Here is a 20,306-nt window from a genome sequence, read left to right on the forward strand (position 1 = left end):
TCACATATAGTTATAACCAACACATAATCATGTCTATGACTTCATGCATATTACTCTAGAAAATAGACTCATCGCAAGTCTTATTTCCATTAAACACTACATGTCACTAGTATGCACTCACCTTGGTCTCACTAGTCAATTTCAATCTCTTATCTTTCCCTTGATCGATCTTACTTGCCAAATGTTCCGGAATTTCTTTACGCGCAGAATCTACATAAATGTACATTTTGAGGCAATCATTAGATACCTACACCTTGTAATTGGATACTAGCAACTTAAACGAACTTATTAAACCAATATTCACATTTTTCCTTTAGGGGGAATCGGTTCCCTACTAAGGGGGTATCGATTCCCTCATGACATTCTGGAAATTTTTGTTCGTTTGAAGGGGTATCGGTTCCCCTTGAATGGGTACCGATTCCCCTTGCCCAGAAATCATATTTTTAACTCGAAAATTACTTCATTTCCTCTCAAACACTTCATATATCATCCCCTTTTCATTCTTAACTCTAGTACACATACTTAAACCAATCTATATTCATTTATTTCATCTTAAACCTCAAAATCCTATCTTCCATATGAGATTCAAGAATCATACCAAATTTTCAATGTGTTCTAATTCCAATTCTAACACTTCATACTTCTTAATTAGATTGATGACAAGTCAAATTCATCCATAAAACTTCAACAACCATACCATATCAAAATTTCATCTTAAAACTCATATTGCAAATTCCTTCATAATTCCTTTATCTTATTGTTTAAATCCCATATAAGCTTTCCTTAAGCTTATTTAATACCCAAAGAATCAAAACTAAGCTTAAAACTCAAGAATTAACCAACTGAAATTAAACTTACCTTTGCCATGGAGCATACGGGAAGAGAGGAGGAAGGAAATGACCCAGCTCCAGAACTTTCTTTTCTTCTCACCCTTCCCACGTTTATATCACCTTTAAAAGAAAGATAAAAATATTTCTGGTCAAATGACCATTTAACCCTTAATTTCCTTTAATAATTACTAATTAACCTTCATCATATATATCCAATATTCATTGAACTATTTCATTCTTATACTTTAGTCACCAAATTCTGAAACTTTACAATTTGGTCACTAACCCGGTATTGCGGATGTTACAAATCTCCCCTCCTTTTTAAGAAAATTCGTCCTCGAATTTTCACTGGACATATTGATAGAAACATATCTTCTAAAGTTCTCATGTTGCTTCATTTAATTAATCTTTCTTGTCATCATCAGAAACTTACTTTTCAATCCTTTAGTTTTCCAACTATCTTTTTCGTTTATACATCATCTCATCACTCTATATCATAAATCCATCTATTTCTTCAGAACTCTCTAATTACCTTATAACCATACCAAACTTGTATTTCGTCATCATTTGACCAAAACACAACTTTAAATCTTCTGCCATTGTGATTAAACATATACTTTAAGGAGTCAAACAATATTTTCACATCACCTTGCACACTTTTCGTGTTTCTATATCGAACTTATCATTTACACTTCCATACGAATCCTCACTTCATTCACTATATCACATTTACGTAATCAAAATATACAACTATATCCAATACAATTTCATCACAAAATCTTGTTAGTCAACGCTAACTCTTTCATTCTAAAGTACAAATCCTTATCATCTCCACACTCTTTCTTATACACAATACTATCCCTTTGTTTCAAATTCATAACTCTGATTTCATTCATATAATGTTACTTATCCTGTAGACAGTAACATCAATTATTAACACTCAAAATCAAAAATCAATCAATTGATTTCTTTCCTCATTTTTTAATTAATTCGCCACAATCCAAACTTTTACTCATTCTTTCATCCTTGTCTGTATTACAATACACATAATCTCTTCATATAACCTTACATACTTTTTTTTACTTCTAATCAAACTTATAATATGCACTTCCTTATAATCCTTTATCATTTTTAATCCTTTCATTATCAAAATCTTCTTATAACATAACTAAACTATATCTTTTCATAACTTTGATAATCAACTTTACTTGTACAGAACCTCATTCTCATCATCTATTGTACTTGTATTTCCTTCGAACATACAAATCTTTATCTTCTTCACCACAACACCTTACTATGATCAAACTATACAACTGTATCCAAATCCTCTTCATATTTGGTTATCATAACCTGTCAATATATTATAATTCCATTACATTTTCATCACATACTCTTGTTAGCCAATGCTAACTCTTTCCATCTAGAATACAAACTCTTTTACAAACAATAACCGCGTCACTTGATCTTTTAACATCCTTATGGTAACACTCGTTCACCATATTCCATCTTATCCACATAATAATAAAACTACTCTATATCGTGTTTCTGATCAAAACAATGAAAACTTTCTATCATTATTCAGATATGATTTCAGCTTTCTGAAATCAACTTTTGATCTTACTAGGCATTTCCTGAGGTGTCCGCTCTTCATCCTGCCTGGCCAGGGCAGGTGAATAGCTATCACAATCAGGAATATCACCTTTCACTTACTTCGAAATTATCACGATCGGATTTCTACTGTATTAAACTGTTCTTATTCTATGAGCAAGACAACATACTCCTTACACAATCAGATCAGAATTTTTTTTTTCACTCTATGTTGGCATGTACACATTTTATGACACTTTGGACTTCAGTTTATGCCGAGAATCGGCTAAACCTTAGCTCTGATACCATTAAATGTAACACCCCCAACCCGTATCCGATCCGGATACGAGTCCGAAGTGTCACATTGACTTTTCAAACATTTATTCGTATAAAATAGTGAGTAATTTAAAAACTTTGATAACATTTAACTTATTCAAAACGTTTACAAAATATATATCAGAGTTCATACAATTTATATCTTTAGACTACATGCCAACTACACTCTATATACAGTACATATATTTTCTGATATGACATTTGGTAAGGAGAACTGACCTGTCTTACTCCCCATTACTCTTTATTCTTCTCGAAACCTACGTGTGAAACAATCACACGCTAAGTCGAAGACTTGGTGAGGCATAAAGAAAACACATCTAATGGAATTCATACCCACTAATCATGCATGACTGTTTTATGCTATCAAATTATACAACTCATTTACATATACATCAACATATATTCATGCATATTATGTAACAGATACCATAACCCCTATCACACATATATCATATCATGCACACATCATATCACAAATCATATACATATATCACATACATTGTTCTCATATCACCAAGACATATATGCACTTCTACCATGTCACGAAAAATACACATATCATTATATCAAATTATGTTCTCTTTTTAAAACCCATGTACACATGTGAGAACTATAGATATGTGAGTCTATAGAGGTTGTGCACTATGTTGTCACCACGGCTCGTATAATTGCACCGAAGTGCCACATAGAATTGCACCAGAGTGCCGCGTAGAATTGCACCGTAGTGCCATATAATAATGTCCATAAGGACTACATATCATTCCTTAAGAATCATATATATATACTATGGATCAAGTATGTGTCTCACCAGACTTCACACATGTTCCAAAGAATACATATATGTCCCGAAGGACCGCGTAGACCCTCAACTCTTGGCATGCCACTATACCCCTAGCTCTCAAGACACATAACATGGGCATTTTCTTTTATACTTATCATTTCACATAACACATAGTTCAATTACTCATAGAACATTTTCATATGAGTCACACTTACATGTCACATAGCTTATATACTTTCTCACGTAGTTACATAGATCCATATCATATAACATATATCACAAAGTGCACATAATCACACATATCATATCATATAGCTTATATCATTTCTCAGATATTCATATAAACATACATATCATATCTTGTTCACATATGATCATATATGCTTCATATAACACATAGAAACACCTAGAACACTTTCTCATAGCTTATATCAATTTTCAGAGTCCTTTCATATTACCTGATGACATATATCATATAGATATAATAACGGATATCATATTATCTACCTTATGCTCTATTTCTTTGTATTCCCTTAGATTATAAATTATGCCGTATTTCTAAACATATATCATTTAATAGTATTTTTATTTAGGTACTAATTTAATCTCTTTACTTAATTCAATTTCATATATTCATTATAATCTTTTCATATAGCTCCATTATACTAATTCTCATAATAAATCATACCACTAGGTACTTGTCCAACTCATGTTTCCATTATGCATATACTGTTACCCATGTTTACCTAGTTCATATCACTTCTTATAAACTCACTTTCATCATATTTTCCTATTATTACATATTTTATCTCATAACCATGTATCCACATAGTCTTATATTTCATTATCATATTACATATATTTGTTCTCCTATGACCCTTAATAAACATCTATTTCTATTTCCCTACATCTCTCGACTTATCTTCTATATTCCTATAATTTCATAACTTATTTTATATCATTTTCCCTTTTTATTCACATAAACCATCTATTTATTTAGTTCAATTTCTCATGACTTCCACAATACTCTTTAATAAAACTTTGTAGCTCTTCACTTTAATACATAAACCATAGTTTCCTTTAATTTATCAATCTTCTCTATATAACTTATGTATCCTTATTTATGCCCTCAAATTCATACTATTCTCTTAGAGTCTCCTAACATTTCTCGTATAATCACTTATACCATATAATATGACTTATACTTGATTATCTTATTCTCTCATGTTCATTTCATTTCTTATGACTCTATCATATAACTTATTCCATGTTCTTCCATTATTACATAATAGAGTCTTACATAAATCATATAGCATATACAAATCATATCATTGTCTTTAGTCATGCATACATACAATCAATGTAATACATATAATCACATATAGTTATAACCAACACATAATCATGTCTATGACTTCATGCATATTACTCTAGAAAATAGACTCATCACAAGTCTTATTTCCATTAAACACTACATGTCACTAGTATGCACTCACCTTGGCCTCACTAGTCAATTTCAATCTCTTATCTTTCCCTTGATCGATCTTACTTGCCAAATGTTCCGGAATTGCTTTACGCGCAGAATCTACATAAATTTACATTTTGAGGCAATCATTAGATACCTACACCTTGTAATTGGATACTAGCAACTTAAACGAACTTATTAAACCAATATTCACATTTTTCCTTTAGGGGGAATTGGTTCCCTACTAAGGGGGTATCGATTCCCTCATGACATTCTGGAAATTTTTATTCGTTTGAAGGGGTATCGGTTCCCCTTGAATGGGTACCGATTCCCCTTGCCCAGAAATCATATTTTTAACTCGAAAATTACTTCATTTCCTCTCAAACACTTCATATATCATCCCCTTTTCATTCTTAACTCTAGTACACATACTTAAACCAATCTATATTCATTTATTTCATCTTAAACCTCAAAATCCTATCTTCCATATGAGATTCAAGAATCATACCAAATTTTCAATGTGTTCTAATTCCAATTCTAACACTTCATACTTCTTAATTAGATTGATGACAAGTCAAATTCATCCATAAAACTTCAACAACCATACCATATCAAAATTTCATCTTAAAACTCATATTGCAAATTCCTTCATAATTCCTTTATCTTATTGTTTAAATCCCATATAAGCTTTCCTTAAGCTTATTTAATACCCAAAGAACCAAAACTAAGCTTAAAACTCAAGAATTAACCAACTGAAATTAAACTTACCTTTGCCATGGAGCATACGGGAAGAGAGGAGGAAGGAAATGACCCAGCTCCAGAACTTTCTTTTCTTCTCACCCTTCCCACATTTATATCACCTTTAAAAGAAAGATAAAAGTCTTTCTGGTCAAATGACCATTTAACCCTTAATTTCCTTTAATAATTACTAATTAACCTTCATCATATATATCCAATAATCATTGAACTATTTCATTCTTATACTTTAGTCACCAAATTCTGAAACTTTACAATTTGGTCACTAACCCGGTATTGCGGATGTTATAAATCCAATATAAATCAGATTGAAAAAAACCAGTAATATAAAAAATCCAGAGCCAAATATATTTTGTAACATAAAATAGAGATAAAAAATCGTGTTTTATTTTAGATAACAATCATACTTTTTAAGATCATAGAAAATGTCTATGTGCATAGAGAACACATTAGATGATCCAATTATTATTTTCAAAGGCACTTGGTAATTATTAGGAGGAAAAACACAAAACTTCTATAAATTGGTTGGATATCAGAAATGAGATCCCTATTAAAAGGGGTTCGATTACTAACGGATTTGATCAGACATTTACAAATTGATACTTCGGGAAAATATAGGAATCAAGTGCAATAGGAATGTATTCTTGAAACTTTATATTAGTATTATTTAAGATCTGAATATAATAGTGATTCCATTACTCAAGCCATCACGTGCATTTTAGTCATTATAATTCCTAAAGAATTTTTAGTAATTTAACCCAATAACGGTAAAATGACCATTTTCAATATTCAGAATTTATATCGAATTATCAGCATTTCGAGTCAAAAAATGAACTAACAGATCCCAACACTACGATACTTGCCAATCATTTGAACTAAGATACTTCACAATCATTCACTTTCTAGTACTGATTGTTTTAGTTGAACCGATTACCTACAAAATCATCGTTAAACATATCTTGAGGAACTGAACAAGTATTCATGTGGTATTTATCTTATTTTTGTATTGCAACAACATCAATAATGACCGACGTGTTGGGTCGTGCTTCATAACATTAAGGGATGCTACAACATATATGCTTATAATTGTTTCTAGAATTATCCAATAGTGTCCACTTATATCTAGGTCATGTGGGTATTTTAGGTCATTTCAATACTCAAGGTTATTTTAGTCATTTTGGAGTTTTAGAGTATTATGGTCATTTCCTTCGATTATGGAATATAGAGTACTTCCGAAAATTTGGTTTTCTGATATTTATTTAGAAATCAGAATATCCAAGTATGTTACGATCTTAAAGTTTATAAATCGATTATCAAGATTTTCTAATCAGATTATGAATTCATTTAGTGAATCTGTATTTCTATCAAGTAAAGAATGAATTCCTTGGTCATTTCTACTATCAGGGGAGACTCAAGTCCATTTTTCATCTCAAGGGTATTTTCATGATTTTACATCATAAGGGTATCTTTGTAATTTCTTATCTAAGTATTTCCGATCAACAGCAGTCAACGGCTCAGCTTGGCTCACTTTTTGTGGCTCAGCTTAAATAGTCCAGATCGGTCCAATTGGTTCAGTTGATTCTTTATAGCCCTCCAGCAGACGACAACGCCCACGTGCGAGGGGTGGCATGTAAGGCGGCCTACGATGGCTGGACGGCCACCAAAAATTCTAGAATCATGATTTTCATGGTTGGAAGCCAGATCATATGCTCGGTTTGCGATGAAAAGCATCGCGGGTGCATTTTTCAAGAACGGTCGAATCATCACCTTTTCCACCCTTCACGGCGACGGTGGCGGTGACCGTACTTCCAATACTAGGATGAATTAAACAACAAGGGGAGAATGATGGTGCCAGGGTGAGGCAAACAGACGTCTACTCAGCGATGAATCGAAATAAATAGTGACGATGAGTGGTTTTTCTAACGAAACTTTAAAACGCTCTCAATGAAAAATGGTGGTGTTTCATGGAGTATGGTCGACCGAGTTTTGTTCGCAAGATGACTACGATCACAACGACGGTGGCGGTGCGTGCCACGGCTGGTAGGAGATACGATTGACGGCTAGGGGAGGGGTCGATGAGCTAAGTAAAAGTTTAAGAATTTATGAGTTTTTTCTTGCTTTAAATGGGGGTTTCCAAATTAGGTCTGGGTAGATTTGACTAAATCAAATTATATATTTTATTCACGAACTGTGTTTGGCCTAGATGGTATAGGCATTGCTTGACTTATTATTAAGACAGGAGTTCAAACTCATAAATGTTTAACATTTTCTTTCTATTTTTTTTACAAGACTTCATATAAAAATAATGGGTAAATTACTCCAAAGCCATTGATTTTTTATAAAATTCAATTTTAGACTATAAACTTTACCCTAAATTCAATTTAATCTTTAAATTTACCAAAATTTCTATTTTTCTTTAAACTCCTAACTTTAATATTTATCAAATAAATAGCCATGTTTTCTGAAATAATTTCTAGCTCCTTAATTGGGGTGTAACACATATGTTCCAAACTCCTCATTTTATGTTAAAAAATTTATTATAGTCTGAGCTGGATGTTAACATGTTAATTGAGATATGATAAAATTTGATCCCAAAATCTCAAACGACTAGCATATCTCAGTCAACGTGTTAACATCAAACTCATCTAATTATCATTTTAAACGAAAAAAAAGAAGAATTTGAATCATATGAATATTTAAGTGATCATTTTGTAATTTTTAGTAATTGAGAGACTTCTAATAATATCATATAGTCGAAGGAACTTTGTGTAACTTTTAATAATTGAGAAATTCAATAAATCAACACCTATGGTTGGAAAAAAATCAAGAGTTTATTTAATCGTTAATTTTTTTTCATTTAATGGCCCGGTTAAATATTAACATGATTAAATAGTAGTATACTATATTTTCCTTTTTTTTTTGTGGTGGGTTTGGGGGGTTAGTCAACGGCCATTGTGTTTTACTTGAGACGCTCCCCTTCTCTTGGAAGTTCACGTCCCTTCCTGGAAATTGTTGCCTCAAGTAACCGCGTTTTATCCTTCCGTTTTCTTTATTTGGCATTCCCATTAGTGCATTATTATCATTACTTAGAAAAAAAAATACTTAGATTCTAAGAAAACAAAACACGTAAACAGTCAATCCCCATAATATGCTGCTTGCGCAGCACAGCACATAAAATGTACAATCAACATTAAGCACCCTCGTTTGTTTTCAAAGTTAAATTGTTCACCAAGCCCCAGCAGCAGGCAGAGCTTATGGGGAAGAAGCTTGACGCTTTGCTTGGACGAGGGTTCAAGCCCTCCAAATTCAAATCAGTCATTAGTGTTGCCATTTCTCGTCTTTCCGTTTTCAAGAACCAGCGTCAGGCTCGCTGCAACCTTGCTCGTTCCGATGTTGTTCAGCTGCTTCAACTCGGCCACCTCGACCGAGCTCTTCTTAGAGTAAGTAGTGTTTTTTTATATGTTTTTGCATTGGTTTTTGGAGCTGAAATTGGGGCGTTTGTTTGTACAGGTTGAGCAGGTGGTGAAGGAACAGAATATGTTGGATGTGTTTGGTATCATAGAAGGGTATTGCAATCTTCTTATCGAAAGAGTTCATCTCATTGAGCAAGAGAGGTTGGTTTCTTCCATCTTTTCCTCTCTCTTTTTTCTTCCTTTCTTTTCAGTTTTCTTGATGTAATCGTGCTTGAGTTATATTTGATTTGTAGAGATTGCCCTGATGAGCTAAAAGAGGCAATATGTGGCTTGCTCTTTGCATCTTCAAGGTGTGGAGATTTTCCCGAGCTTCAAGAGATTCGTGCAATCTTCGTGTCTCGCTATGGCAAGGACTTTGCTGCTGCTGCCATTGAGTTGCGCAACAATTGCAGAGTCAACACGACGGTAAATCTTTATTTCGATATATCTGGAACTCATTGAGTGGTTTTGGTGTGAAGAGGAAATTGTTCTCCCTATAGGACTCGAGTTCAAGCAGTAATGTATACGACTTGAGTTCAAGTAGTTACATTATGTTTGTAGGGTGATGTTTAGTTGAACATAATCTTTGTGTCCCACAGATTATACAAAAACTCTCGACTAGACAACCAGACTTGCAGCGCAGAAGAACCGTGCTCAGCGAGATTGCTGCTGAGAATGGCACTGCCCTACAACTCCATACTAATGTAAGCAATTTGCTACAACAAACAAGAGGATTTGGAAAAAAAAATGTTTTCTTTTCATGTTGATCATACAGCGATAACAAATAAATTGTTAATGATTTTATCAATGCAGGAAAATTTGGAAGGAGGCAAGAATCATAGCCACTCCAAGCTAGAACCATCAGGTAAGGCAACCAACCATGCAGGCCTAGGAGATGACGACTCCTCTTATTCACCAAAAGCGAGGAAAAAGTACAAGGATGTAGGTGATGCCGCTCAAGCAGCCTTCAAGTCAGCTGCGTATGCGGCGGCAGCAGCAAGAGCGGCAGTGGAACTCTCCAGGTCTGATTTCCATGATCCAGATGATCACAACAGTCCCGTTTGTCCAAGAAAAAATGGATTTGACAGACACGAACACAGTTCTAAAGGTGAAGAAACTAATCAAGGCAATCAAGCAGAGGAGTCGAATCAAAGCATGAAGACCTCGAGTCCTCCAAGTAAAGAATCATCAGAAGCAAAGCTGGACATGAGGACAAATGTTCATGGATGAAGTGGACCCGATCAAGCTATTGGAAAAGGAAGTGGTTATTCATGAAAGTGATGATGATGATAACTATGATATGAACGCAAGGGAGCTTAAAGACAAGGATGAAGAGCACTCGGAAAATACAGGACTGATGTTTCAGTACTCATATGATACGCAAGTCCCCTCAAGCCTTCGTGCTGGTTTGAAGCAGGAGACTGGACCTGAAGTCCCCTCGGAACATGTCGGTCCGAGTATTGGGACCAAAGGTAAACGACCCTTCACTATACATAAGGGACCGTTTTCTACGAGGACTAGACAAGTGCGCGGGTACTGAGGAGCATCAGTTCAGTTAAATTCATTTTAAAGCATGGCAGTTTCCATTATAGCATCAGGCGTGTCAATAAGTTTGTTTTCATTTTTAGTTAATTTTCATGAGATTTAAACTTGATTTAAACTATTTTTTTTTTTTGGAATGATTTAATCCTCGTGATCATTGTAAGCCAAGTGAGAGATTTTCCTAATAATCAATAATAATACTAATATACATATGCTCAAATTAAAAACAAAAAAGAATAGGAAGACATAAGGGGATTGTAACATTTTTCAAGTTCACCGTGACACCGCAACATAAACATAGTTATTTTTAGGGAGGAAATCACGCCGTAACGTCCGCAACACCCACAAGCGCAATTTAATACTATATTATAATTTAATACTATATTATGGCATATCTAGGTCTGGGAAAGGTTGCCACCACTTTGCTGCCATACATTGATGATATCAGTGGCCTGATTGAGAAGAATAATAATCTTCTTCTGAGAAATCCATGGCTTGCTTTCAAGAGTGGCTTTGAGGTCTTCCCATGCGTCTTTCCTAGGCCAAAAGAAATATGGACTCAGAGGAACAATGCCGTGACCAGGTATGACTTGATCAAGTGCCAGGCCTATGTTCTTCTCCACCCATATGAATTTCAAAACCAGCCTGGGTTTTTCAACTTGCTTCACCGCAACCTCAGACTTTTGAGGAATTGTGATGGATGGTGTTTCAGTCTCTGAGGATGTTTCAGCTGCTGTGAGTGCTGAAGCAGTTGGTCTATCAGTTTTGAAGGTGGTTGTGATTCTTTTCTTCAAACTGGGATTTGTCTTGAAGCAAATAGTGGTGTTGGAGAGTTCTCGATGATGAAAAGAATGGAAAGTAGTATTGACGGTGGAAGGAGTTGCCATGGACAACATTTTCTATTGGAAGATGGGTGGGACAAAGGGAGTGGGAGAGGAGCTTGTAGCAGTACTAGTCTTAAAAATGTTACTTGGGAAGATAAGGAATATGGGGCAATTGTATTGGTTGAACTTGAAGTATATTATGGACTTTTCAGCATACTTGGGGTTTTATCATTTTTTTATTAAAGTGATTAACAAGGTAGTATATATTTAAAATAGTCTCAACTAATTGACAATAAACAAGGTAGTATATATTAGAAATAGTCTCAACTAATTGACAATAAACAAGGTAGTATATATTGGAAAGTCTCAACTAATGACAATAAACACTCATACATCACGTGCAGACATCGTGATGGGTTCAATTAATTGACAATAAACACTCATACATCATGTACAGATATTGTGCTTGAACCCAATACTCTATGAAAAACACCACTCACTTTAAGCATTGAAGTCACATGCTCCTAATATATGTTTTGATAACCATGACTCTAAATTTTAATTTTATTCATTGGCATTACGGTGGAATCGATACAGCCACAAAGCATTATTCATTGGTTGGTAAACTTGTTGAGTTCTAATAACATTGTACATAAATCCAATAGGCAAGCTGGAAATTTCAATGAGCAACAATTGCACCCAACAGCAAATTGCAAGAACTGTGTAGACGCAACATTATACAGAACGAGCTAATATTGATTACCGTTCAATGTTCTCAACAAATATCCACACTAATCGGAGGATGCAGTGGCTTTAGCATGGAGTAACCAAGGTGATCACATACATATAAATTCCTTATTAAAGTTAGAGATCTAGCTAGACAAGCTTCGGAATCAGATGCATCGTTTTGTTATCCTAACTAGTTTCATCATTCAAAAAAAAAAAACTAGTTGTTTCATGTTTCTTGCTATTGATCTATTTACCAAGATAATGATGATAATAATAATCAGCCAGGAAATTCCAAAGTATGGCTGATTAACTCATAAAGCCTCCTCCAGGCATGTTAGATGGGGCCTGTGATGAAACTTGCCCTTGAGAAGCTAATTGTGACCGGCCTGAACCTTGGACATAACCTGAACCCATTCCTGATCCAACCATTTGTTGTTGCTGAGGCTGCATCTGGCCTAGCTGTGGCTGCTGCTGCTGAAGTTGCTGCAGTTGGGAGAGCTGCTGCTGTTGCTGTTGTTGCTGTTGCTGTTGCTGCTGCTGCTGCTGCTGCAAATGTGGGAGCTGCTGTGGCTGCTGCTGCTGTTGCAGCTGTGGCATCTGTTGCATCTGCTGCTGTTGATGCTGGCTTGATGTTTGTGGTTTGAAGACAACCATATCCTGAATTCCACAAAGAACGTAGTTCAAATAAAATGAAAAGCTCTAGTAAAGTGGACTGGTAACTAAAGAATATTTTACAATCCCATTTGCTGCCTGTTTTTCTTTATTGTCTTTTAATTCAGTTGCGAAAAAGCAAGTAATATTTTTGGATAAGTAAAAATTGAAATTGCATTTTCTTTTTTTGGGGAAACCTAAATTAGTGATGATTCAGGTTTTGGTAATTTGTTAGAAACTGAGGTCTAAAGCTGACAGCAAAAGCAAGAAGCAAATGGAGACCAAAGTCACAGGCTACTAATCTGATTCATAGCTTCTTCAACAAAAAAAATTTCATTTATTTATCTTCTTTGGTTTGTCTGGACAGGGTGGTGGGCTAATAGAGTGTTGCAACAGTGTAAGTTGGGTTTAGTGGAAGGTTTTTATTAACTCCAAAATGTTACGGACAAGGTGGAACAGTGAAAGGTTAGAACTAAAACCTGGATATAATAATTATACTAATAAAGCACACTCAACCGACCAAAGTTCAGACTCAAAAGTCAGAAAATTCTCACCCCGGGAAAAAGCATTCCTATCAAGCGGTAAGCTTTATCAGAAACTGAAAGCAGCAACGTCTGTGATGGCAATTGGATTACAGCACACTGGGCATTAAAAGCATGAAATTGTGTCAGAATTATACGGCAGTAACAATTCTATAATTCAACATTTGCAAATGGTTGATAGGATAATATCTTCAGAAATTTAAAACTCAACACGGATCCTAGAAACACTAAAATGAGATGCTATACAATTTTACTAAGAATCTGATTCTGAGCATAAACTTGCTTATGTGGGAGGGGGCCTACAAGAGTTACAAGACATTCAAATATATATTCTTCATTGCTTCAGAGGAAAATCTATCCTACAACCACTTACAAGCTTCTTCTCTTGCAGCTGTCCGAGAAATCCATGCTGATTCATTGCCCTGAAAACTAAAAAATCCGCCTTCCCAACATATTGCCTGATTTTAAATAAAACAAAATTAATGAGAAAACTGAAGGTGGAAAATGTTTTCACCAACAACAACTTACTTGTTATTCATGTGATCCTGGGATATAAGACGAACTATTTGCATGGTTTGTGGCCAGTGTGCGGCAAGTCTGACAACAAAAACTAAAATCCTCAGGTTCTATAGTTTGATATGCATTAAATGTATGCAAAAAAAATGAGTATGGTAATGCAAGAACCAAAGCCACGCAACAACAGCAAGGCAACCACTAAAAGGAACAAAATGATAGCATTTTTATCAATAATTATTTTCTCATAGAACAAAAAGTTTCAGAATCTACACATTAAACATAGACTTACGTCTCAGAAGCTGAGGCACTCCGATAACCCTGAAACAAATATTTAAAACAAAAACTTTACACATCAAATTAGAGAGGCAAATGAAATGGCTCTGATGTCAGATGGTGATTAACGCAGAGTATACAAGTCATTCATAAAAAAAATCACAAATGAAAATAAGATGAAAAAAAAAAGAAAAAGTGGTATATTTGAAGCAAATTATCATGAGAACATACTTCCAATCTGGTGATGAACACTGGCTGCCCTTGTCTTTGGCCAGATAAATTTCCCTGTATATATTTGACCATTTAGCAATCCCACAACCAAATATACAACAATGAAAAGACAAATAGCACAAGAGATTATATAACACAAAAGTCGTCAATTTAAACATATTTACAAGAGACGATGAAAACAGAAAATCAAGATACACAAGGTGGAAAGCGAAGTCAAAGCATTGCAGGTTTTCCTTTTACCTCTCTTTTCTTTTGTCTATTGATCACTACGTCAAAGTTTACGTAACACTGCCTCAAACACTACATCAGTAAAACTAACAAAACCTCTAATATTATTACTAGTTTAGGTCAAGGCATTGTCTTAACTGAGAAAAAAAAAGGTTATAGAACCTTTCAAGCAAATGAAAAAGCCTGGAATGTTTTCACAGAAGCATCCCAACAACATTTCATTTCCTTCTTTAACAGGCTTCAAAAGTGTCCTATTAAAAAATAAGGCTACTTCAACTTATAAATATCCAATAATCATCACATGTCTTGCAGCAAAAATAAAGCCTCAAGAAAATTATGCTTGTCATTAATGATAATGCCCTTTAGACTTAAGGAGGGATTTAGACTACTATAGCAAAAAACCTATTAACATCAAATCACCAAGACTGATACTATTCTAAGATTGTACACTGCATGTCTTCCTCAGGAAAAATAATAACTCTTAATAAATATATGTTCTATTGGGAGATCCACAATCAAACAAAAATATAAGAACCAAAACTATTAAGTACTTCTAGCACCATATATGTGTAAAATAAATAAAAATAAATAAACTATTAGAGTTTAGAAGGAATTCATATGGCATACTTCAACGTCTACTCATTGCAACTAGATATTTTCAATGAAACATCTTATCTTATTATTAATAATCACGTAGATTACCTCCCAGACTTTAACATATTTGGATTGGGCCGATTGCAAAGCGCTCGATGTCTGTTGTGATAGGGGCATACTCCCAGCTGAACTGTTGTTCACTCCAAGTGTCTGCATTCCAGATGGTACCTGTTGAGACATTCCTGGAGTAGGCATCATTGTGCCAGTTCCAGAAGAAACAGTTGATGGACCAAGACCACTCATGCTCTGGCTCATGCCAACTCCAGTTTGCACTAACTGTGTTCCTGAATGGTTTCCTTGGCTCATGCTGCCAGGTACTGACTGGCTCATACTCACCGTTCCTTGAACATTACCCATTGGTTGTGATATTACAACGTTTGAACTTCCAGTCACATTAGAAGTTGCCGAAGCAAATGAATTAAGACTTGAGTTTGCTGGAACCTGTGTAGTCCCTGTAACAGTTCCTGAACCAGTTAATGAAGTCAAGCCTGATTGCCCAGTTGAAAATACAGTTTGAGCCGGAGGCACAGAGGATGTCATTCCACTAGATATCATATTGGACATATGCATGGCGACGGGAGTTTGACCCATTGATGGAAGTCCAATAGAAGTTCCTCCAGTTAAAGCAGCAGAGTTCATCACCCTTGCTTGTGAAAGATTGTTTAGTATGTTGACGTTTGCAGCAGCTGGAGGCACAGGACGTAAAGGCTGTGTCATACCATTAATGGAAGGTTTTAGTTCTTGCAAATTGTCACTACTTCTAGTCACTTCTTCGGTAGTTGTCAATGGTGACGAAGTTTGCAAGGTTGGGACTGCTTGGAATGGTGCACGTGGAGCAGATGGAATATGTGGAAAAGTAGGTCCACTCGCCATTGATGTTATTGTTGTAGGCTCCTGAAGAATATGATATGATCATGTATCCAGGTAACAACAACAAAAAAACCTTCAAATAACTAAAAGTACAAAAGCCTTACAACTTTTACAGTAGCAGTGGGAACATTTCCCACAGAGACAGGTTGCCGGCTCATAGATCCATTCACTAGAAGCCAAAACGAAAACAAGTCTTAAGCAAGAACTGATCACATAAATGAATAACAAACCTAACTTGTCATAGCTTACATAATCTAATCCTAATTTTTATACATCTATATTGGCTGCACCATTTATGACATGGCATTATTAAAAGAAATGAGATGTACAACAAGGTTACAAATACAGTACAAGTCTTCTGTTTTAAATATTAAGTTATGCAACAAAGGGAATATATGTAAGCTTTTTCCATAGTTTCTTCGTTTTTCCTCTTTTCCTATTTCTTGGATTCAGAAGAGGAAACAAGTTGATCGATAAGAGGTTGCGACCTTCTATTACTTGGCAATCTTCAAAGAATCCTTCTTTAACAATGAAAACTGAGAAGATAATCTTAAGGATTCTAGCTTAACGAAATCAGACCAGACAGAAATAGGATAAAAAAACTCAAAGTTAAAAGTGGAGAGGCTTTGCATCCAGTGTAATATATGTTAGTTTCATAATTTCCAATTTCCTGATGCGCTACAGAGAGTTGAGTTATGAATATGACTAAGCACATATATTAATAATCCACATGTGACGGTCAGTATCCAGTTAAAACAGGATTCCATCATAAGTTTCAACAGATGCTGCATAAGCTACCTGATGGAACAGAAGTTGGAGGTGTCCCTGTAACCGAAGTTACAGAAGCCATGTCCATTTTCACAGGACTCTGGTTGGGTACCAAACTTGGAACTCCAGGGCGACTTAAAGCAGCACGGCCCTCCATAAAATTTTCCGAAATGAGAACAAGAAACTGATGGTTTCGAGCATTGTCAACAGGTGGATCTGGTGCTCGAGGGTTTCTCTTTCCCTGTATTCGAGCAATGCAGTTAGAATACCTAACACCAGTTAGCAGAGAATGTTAAGTAAAGAAAAATATGCAGGATAAAGTCCATAAAAATTCTACTAGATGATAGTTTACCCAGATGTTTATTTATACGTATACAAAAGCATAGATCCCAACCATAGAATGTACTTCATATGTATAACAGAAAATTTCAGAAAATGCAATGGAACTATCATCATAGTCAACCAGCAGGTTAGAAAGCATAGATCCTTTCAAATATTTCCTTAAAAGTATAAGAAGAGACTAGCAGATCTTGGAAGACACAGCAACATAACTAATGTTAGAGAGACAGTGCCCTAACAACAAAAACAGAATAAGAAATGTTATCATCATAATCCTTACAGCCAAGTAGATTGCTTTTAGCTTTGAAAGCTGCTTCGGACATATCACAGACAGAGAAACAGAACACTGCAGGGCAAAAACTACAGGTCAATTAACCTTCTAAAAATGAAGGCCATAACTAGGATACGAGAATCAAAGTACTGTCGAACTACCTGAGAAAATAATTTAGCGACTGTCTCAGCATCAGACAGACGACTCTCTGTCTGTGATTCCATATTTTCACTTTGCTCCAAGTTTTTAGTCTGTGGTCGGTAGACTGGTGTAGGCAAAGGATAAGGATTACTGGCAGCAACAAGAACGCAATGTCTTTGCCCATCAACAACTGGATGGGTTTGATTTCCATTTGCAGCAATAGGAAACATCTGAGTAGTGCATCAAATGACTACATGGTAAAATGTCATGATAAATGTACTACGATAGCATATCAGTCCTACAGGGATAAAATCTGTCAAAATTTAATTGACAATATGGCAGGAAGGGGTATATTGATAGCATTTTAATAAATATGAAGATTCAATTGAAACAATAAAATTTTAGATAATTAACAAACCTAAATAGGTTAAAGATATCTGGTGCAATTTCCACAAAAATAGGATTTAATTAGAACATAAGCCAAAGCACAAATTCACTTTGAAACACAAAAGATAGACATGCCATACCATTAATGCTTCAGAAAGCCCTTCAGCAATTGCAGCATCATTGAAACCACCACCAGAAAAAGGTAAAGCCGACAGCCATTGTAAGAAAATATCAACATCTTTTGTCCACCCACTACGTTGTACTAGGCAAGCTGCAAATAGCACCACATTTTCCACACAAAAATGTAGTTTTTATAGTAGTAACCCACTTTAAGTTTTAAAAGGAACCAGAGCAGTAACAATATACCACAGTATGATCCATGTGTGTTGAACGTAACCAATGAAAGTTCAACATTTGCTGTAGAATTCTTCTGTATTTAAACATGGCAAAATTAATATAAAACACAACATTGAGCATACTGAAAGTTTTAAAGTGACGAGAAAGAAATTTTTTTAATTTAAATGGCCCTCCGAAATCCAAATGAGCCCAAATGGATGCTCCCTTGTGTAAATTTGGAGGCCTACTCTAGAATGCCTATAAACATTGTCTTACAAACAGTCATTTGTTAATGCAATAGTAAAAAAACTGTTTGCTAAACTATCTACAATAGATATCATTTATTGTCCGATATCATGTGCCCCAGTGCTGATATAAGTGGCTGTTGATGTTGTATAAAAAGATAATGACCATGCATTTAGAAAAGTTGATTCTCTAAAACTTGAAAAAGGAGGCAGGAGATTAATCTTTTTACCTGGCCGGCCAATTCGTTACTACAGAAACACCTGTGGAGTTACCATAATCTATCAGACAAGATATAGGTTTAACTATAAAACATTCAAATACGGTTATGGCGCAAGTCCAATACAGGATGTAAGACGTAGTTTAGGTAGAAGAAAAACACTAGCAAAACACAATTATCAGATTTTATCATGTAAATAATAAAATAAGGAAATTCCAGTAAATTCACAACTGAACCACTTTAGACTCTTTCTTGAGTAAGATCTTAAGGTAAAAGCAGGATCAAGAAAATCAGAGATTTTCCCCTATCAATTGTGGCACTAAATTCATGGCATAAATTTGCATTTTTATATTAAGAATTCAATGAATGTGACCATTAACATACAGAATACTTAAAACGGGACCATCTAGAGGGTGTATAAAACCCAAATCCAGAGAGCATAATTCCATGAGCAAAAAGTTACTGAGATCTCGACTAGAAAATTTCACAGACATCACAAGAATGGAAATTTAATAAAAAAAAAAGATTAAAAAAATTGTAAATATGTTTACGAGTAATAATGGAATAAAAAAAAGCAATTGGAGTAAGAAAAGAAAGAGGGAAGGAAGGAAACCTGATAATCTTTTCGAGGTAATCAGAAAGGATGATCTGCCAGTAGGGACCCATGGCGGCGGTGCCTTCAACTGCCACGATCAGCTGCCTCTCCGCCATCTGCTACTCTCTAATTAGCAACACAGAGTATGGCGAGGAAAAATAATAAAGAGAGAGGGAACGAATTGGGAGAATGCGTTCGTTAAATTTTTGTTCTAATATGTACTCTATAGCCCTAGTTCTCCAATCAAAACTGAAATTTGTTTTAATCTAATAATGACTTAAGTTTACGAACCTTACTTTTGTTTCCCCTTCTGTCAGACTGCCAGCCCTAAATTGTTTCGGTCGAGTCGATTGGGTGAACCCGACCCGACCCTAAAAAGAACAAAGATAATTGTTAGACTTCAATACATTTTTACCCCAATATTTATTTACTTTTCTAATTTGGTATCTAACTTTTTGGTCAATTATATTTCTAATGTTTATAAAAGTTTATATAAAATCTGTTGGGCAGACACTTCCAACATATGTGATGGGTTGTTTTCTAATTCCGAATGGTATTGTGCATGAGATCTCATCGTTACTTCGCTTTTACTGGTGGTTCGGCGATCCCACTGATTGGAGGTGGCCTCTTGTAGCCTGGGAAACTATCTACCAACCAAAAAGAAGAGGGGGTTTGAGGTTCATCAATCTCCATTTGTTCAATTTAGTTATGCTTGCCAAGCACATTTGGCGGTTTCTGC

At 35.1% G+C, this 20,306-nt stretch overlaps 3 protein-coding genes across 3 annotated transcripts; 1 reads left to right on the forward strand and 2 right to left on the reverse strand.

The window, feature by feature from the left end:
* Positions 1 to 8,979: 8,979 nt before the first annotated feature.
* On the forward strand, positions 8,980 to 10,870 carry LOC120158851. Its single transcript, XM_039169585.1, has 5 exons — positions 8,980 to 9,195; positions 9,266 to 9,369; positions 9,462 to 9,633; positions 9,807 to 9,911; positions 10,021 to 10,870. The coding sequence occupies exons 1-5, from the start codon at positions 9,010 to 9,012 to the stop codon at positions 10,435 to 10,437; spliced, it is 984 nt and encodes a 327-aa protein (XP_039025516.1). The 5' UTR covers positions 8,980 to 9,009; the 3' UTR covers positions 10,438 to 10,870.
* Positions 10,871 to 11,144: 274 nt separating this feature from the next.
* Positions 11,145 to 11,645, reverse strand: LOC120158873 (30S ribosomal protein 3-1, chloroplastic-like). The gene has a single exon (XM_039169602.1). It carries the CDS (start codon positions 11,643 to 11,645, stop codon positions 11,145 to 11,147), a length of 501 nt encoding a protein of 166 aa, XP_039025533.1.
* Positions 11,646 to 12,521: 876 nt separating this feature from the next.
* Positions 12,522 to 19,808, reverse strand: LOC120158882 (mediator of RNA polymerase II transcription subunit 25-like). Its single transcript, XM_039169613.1, has 15 exons — positions 19,586 to 19,808; positions 18,985 to 19,015; positions 18,540 to 18,603; positions 18,314 to 18,444; positions 17,807 to 18,016; positions 17,655 to 17,720; positions 17,066 to 17,276; positions 16,372 to 16,436; positions 15,446 to 16,291; positions 14,516 to 14,569; positions 14,301 to 14,329; positions 14,024 to 14,092; positions 13,869 to 13,953; positions 13,508 to 13,594; positions 12,522 to 12,959 (listed from the first exon to the last, which is right to left on the reverse strand). Exons 1-15 carry the CDS (start codon positions 19,681 to 19,683, stop codon positions 12,609 to 12,611), a joined length of 2,397 nt encoding a protein of 798 aa, XP_039025544.1. The 5' UTR covers positions 19,684 to 19,808; the 3' UTR covers positions 12,522 to 12,608.
* Positions 19,809 to 20,306: the final 498 nt, after the last annotated feature.

Source organism: Hibiscus syriacus, unplaced genomic scaffold, assembly GCF_006381635.1.
Source record: "Hibiscus syriacus cultivar Baekdansim isolate YM2019G1 unplaced genomic scaffold, ASM638163v2 tig00111331_pilon, whole genome shotgun sequence".
Taxonomy (NCBI): Eukaryota; Viridiplantae; Streptophyta; class Magnoliopsida; order Malvales; family Malvaceae; genus Hibiscus; species Hibiscus syriacus.

What these genes read in the sequence shown, in the direction of transcription:
- LOC120158851 (XM_039169585.1), top strand. Translation starts at nt 9,010, where the DNA reads ATGGGGAAGAAGCTTGACGCTTTGCTTGGACGAGGGTTCAAGCCCTCC. An exon ending in TCGACCGAGCTCTTCTTAGA is followed by an intron (nt 9,196 to 9,265) that starts GTAAGTAGTGTT and finishes TTGTTTGTACAG; the next exon opens with GTTGAGCAGGTGGTGAAGGA. An exon ending in ATTGCAGAGTCAACACGACG is followed by an intron (nt 9,634 to 9,806) that starts GTAAATCTTTAT and finishes TGTGTCCCACAG; the next exon opens with ATTATACAAAAACTCTCGAC.
- LOC120158873 (XM_039169602.1), bottom strand. Translation starts at nt 11,645, where the DNA reads ATGTTGTCCATGGCAACTCCTTCCACCGTCAATACTACTTTCCATTCT.
- LOC120158882 (XM_039169613.1), bottom strand. Translation starts at nt 19,683, where the DNA reads ATGGCGGAGAGGCAGCTGATCGTGGCAGTTGAAGGCACCGCCGCCATG. An exon ending in GTAACGAATTGGCCGGCCAG is followed by an intron (nt 18,604 to 18,984) that starts GTAAAAAGATTA and finishes GTTTAAATACAG; the next exon opens with AAGAATTCTACAGCAAATGT. An exon ending in TAAAAGCAATCTACTTGGCT is followed by an intron (nt 17,277 to 17,654) that starts GTAAGGATTATG and finishes GCTCGAATACAG; the next exon opens with GGAAAGAGAAACCCTCGAGC.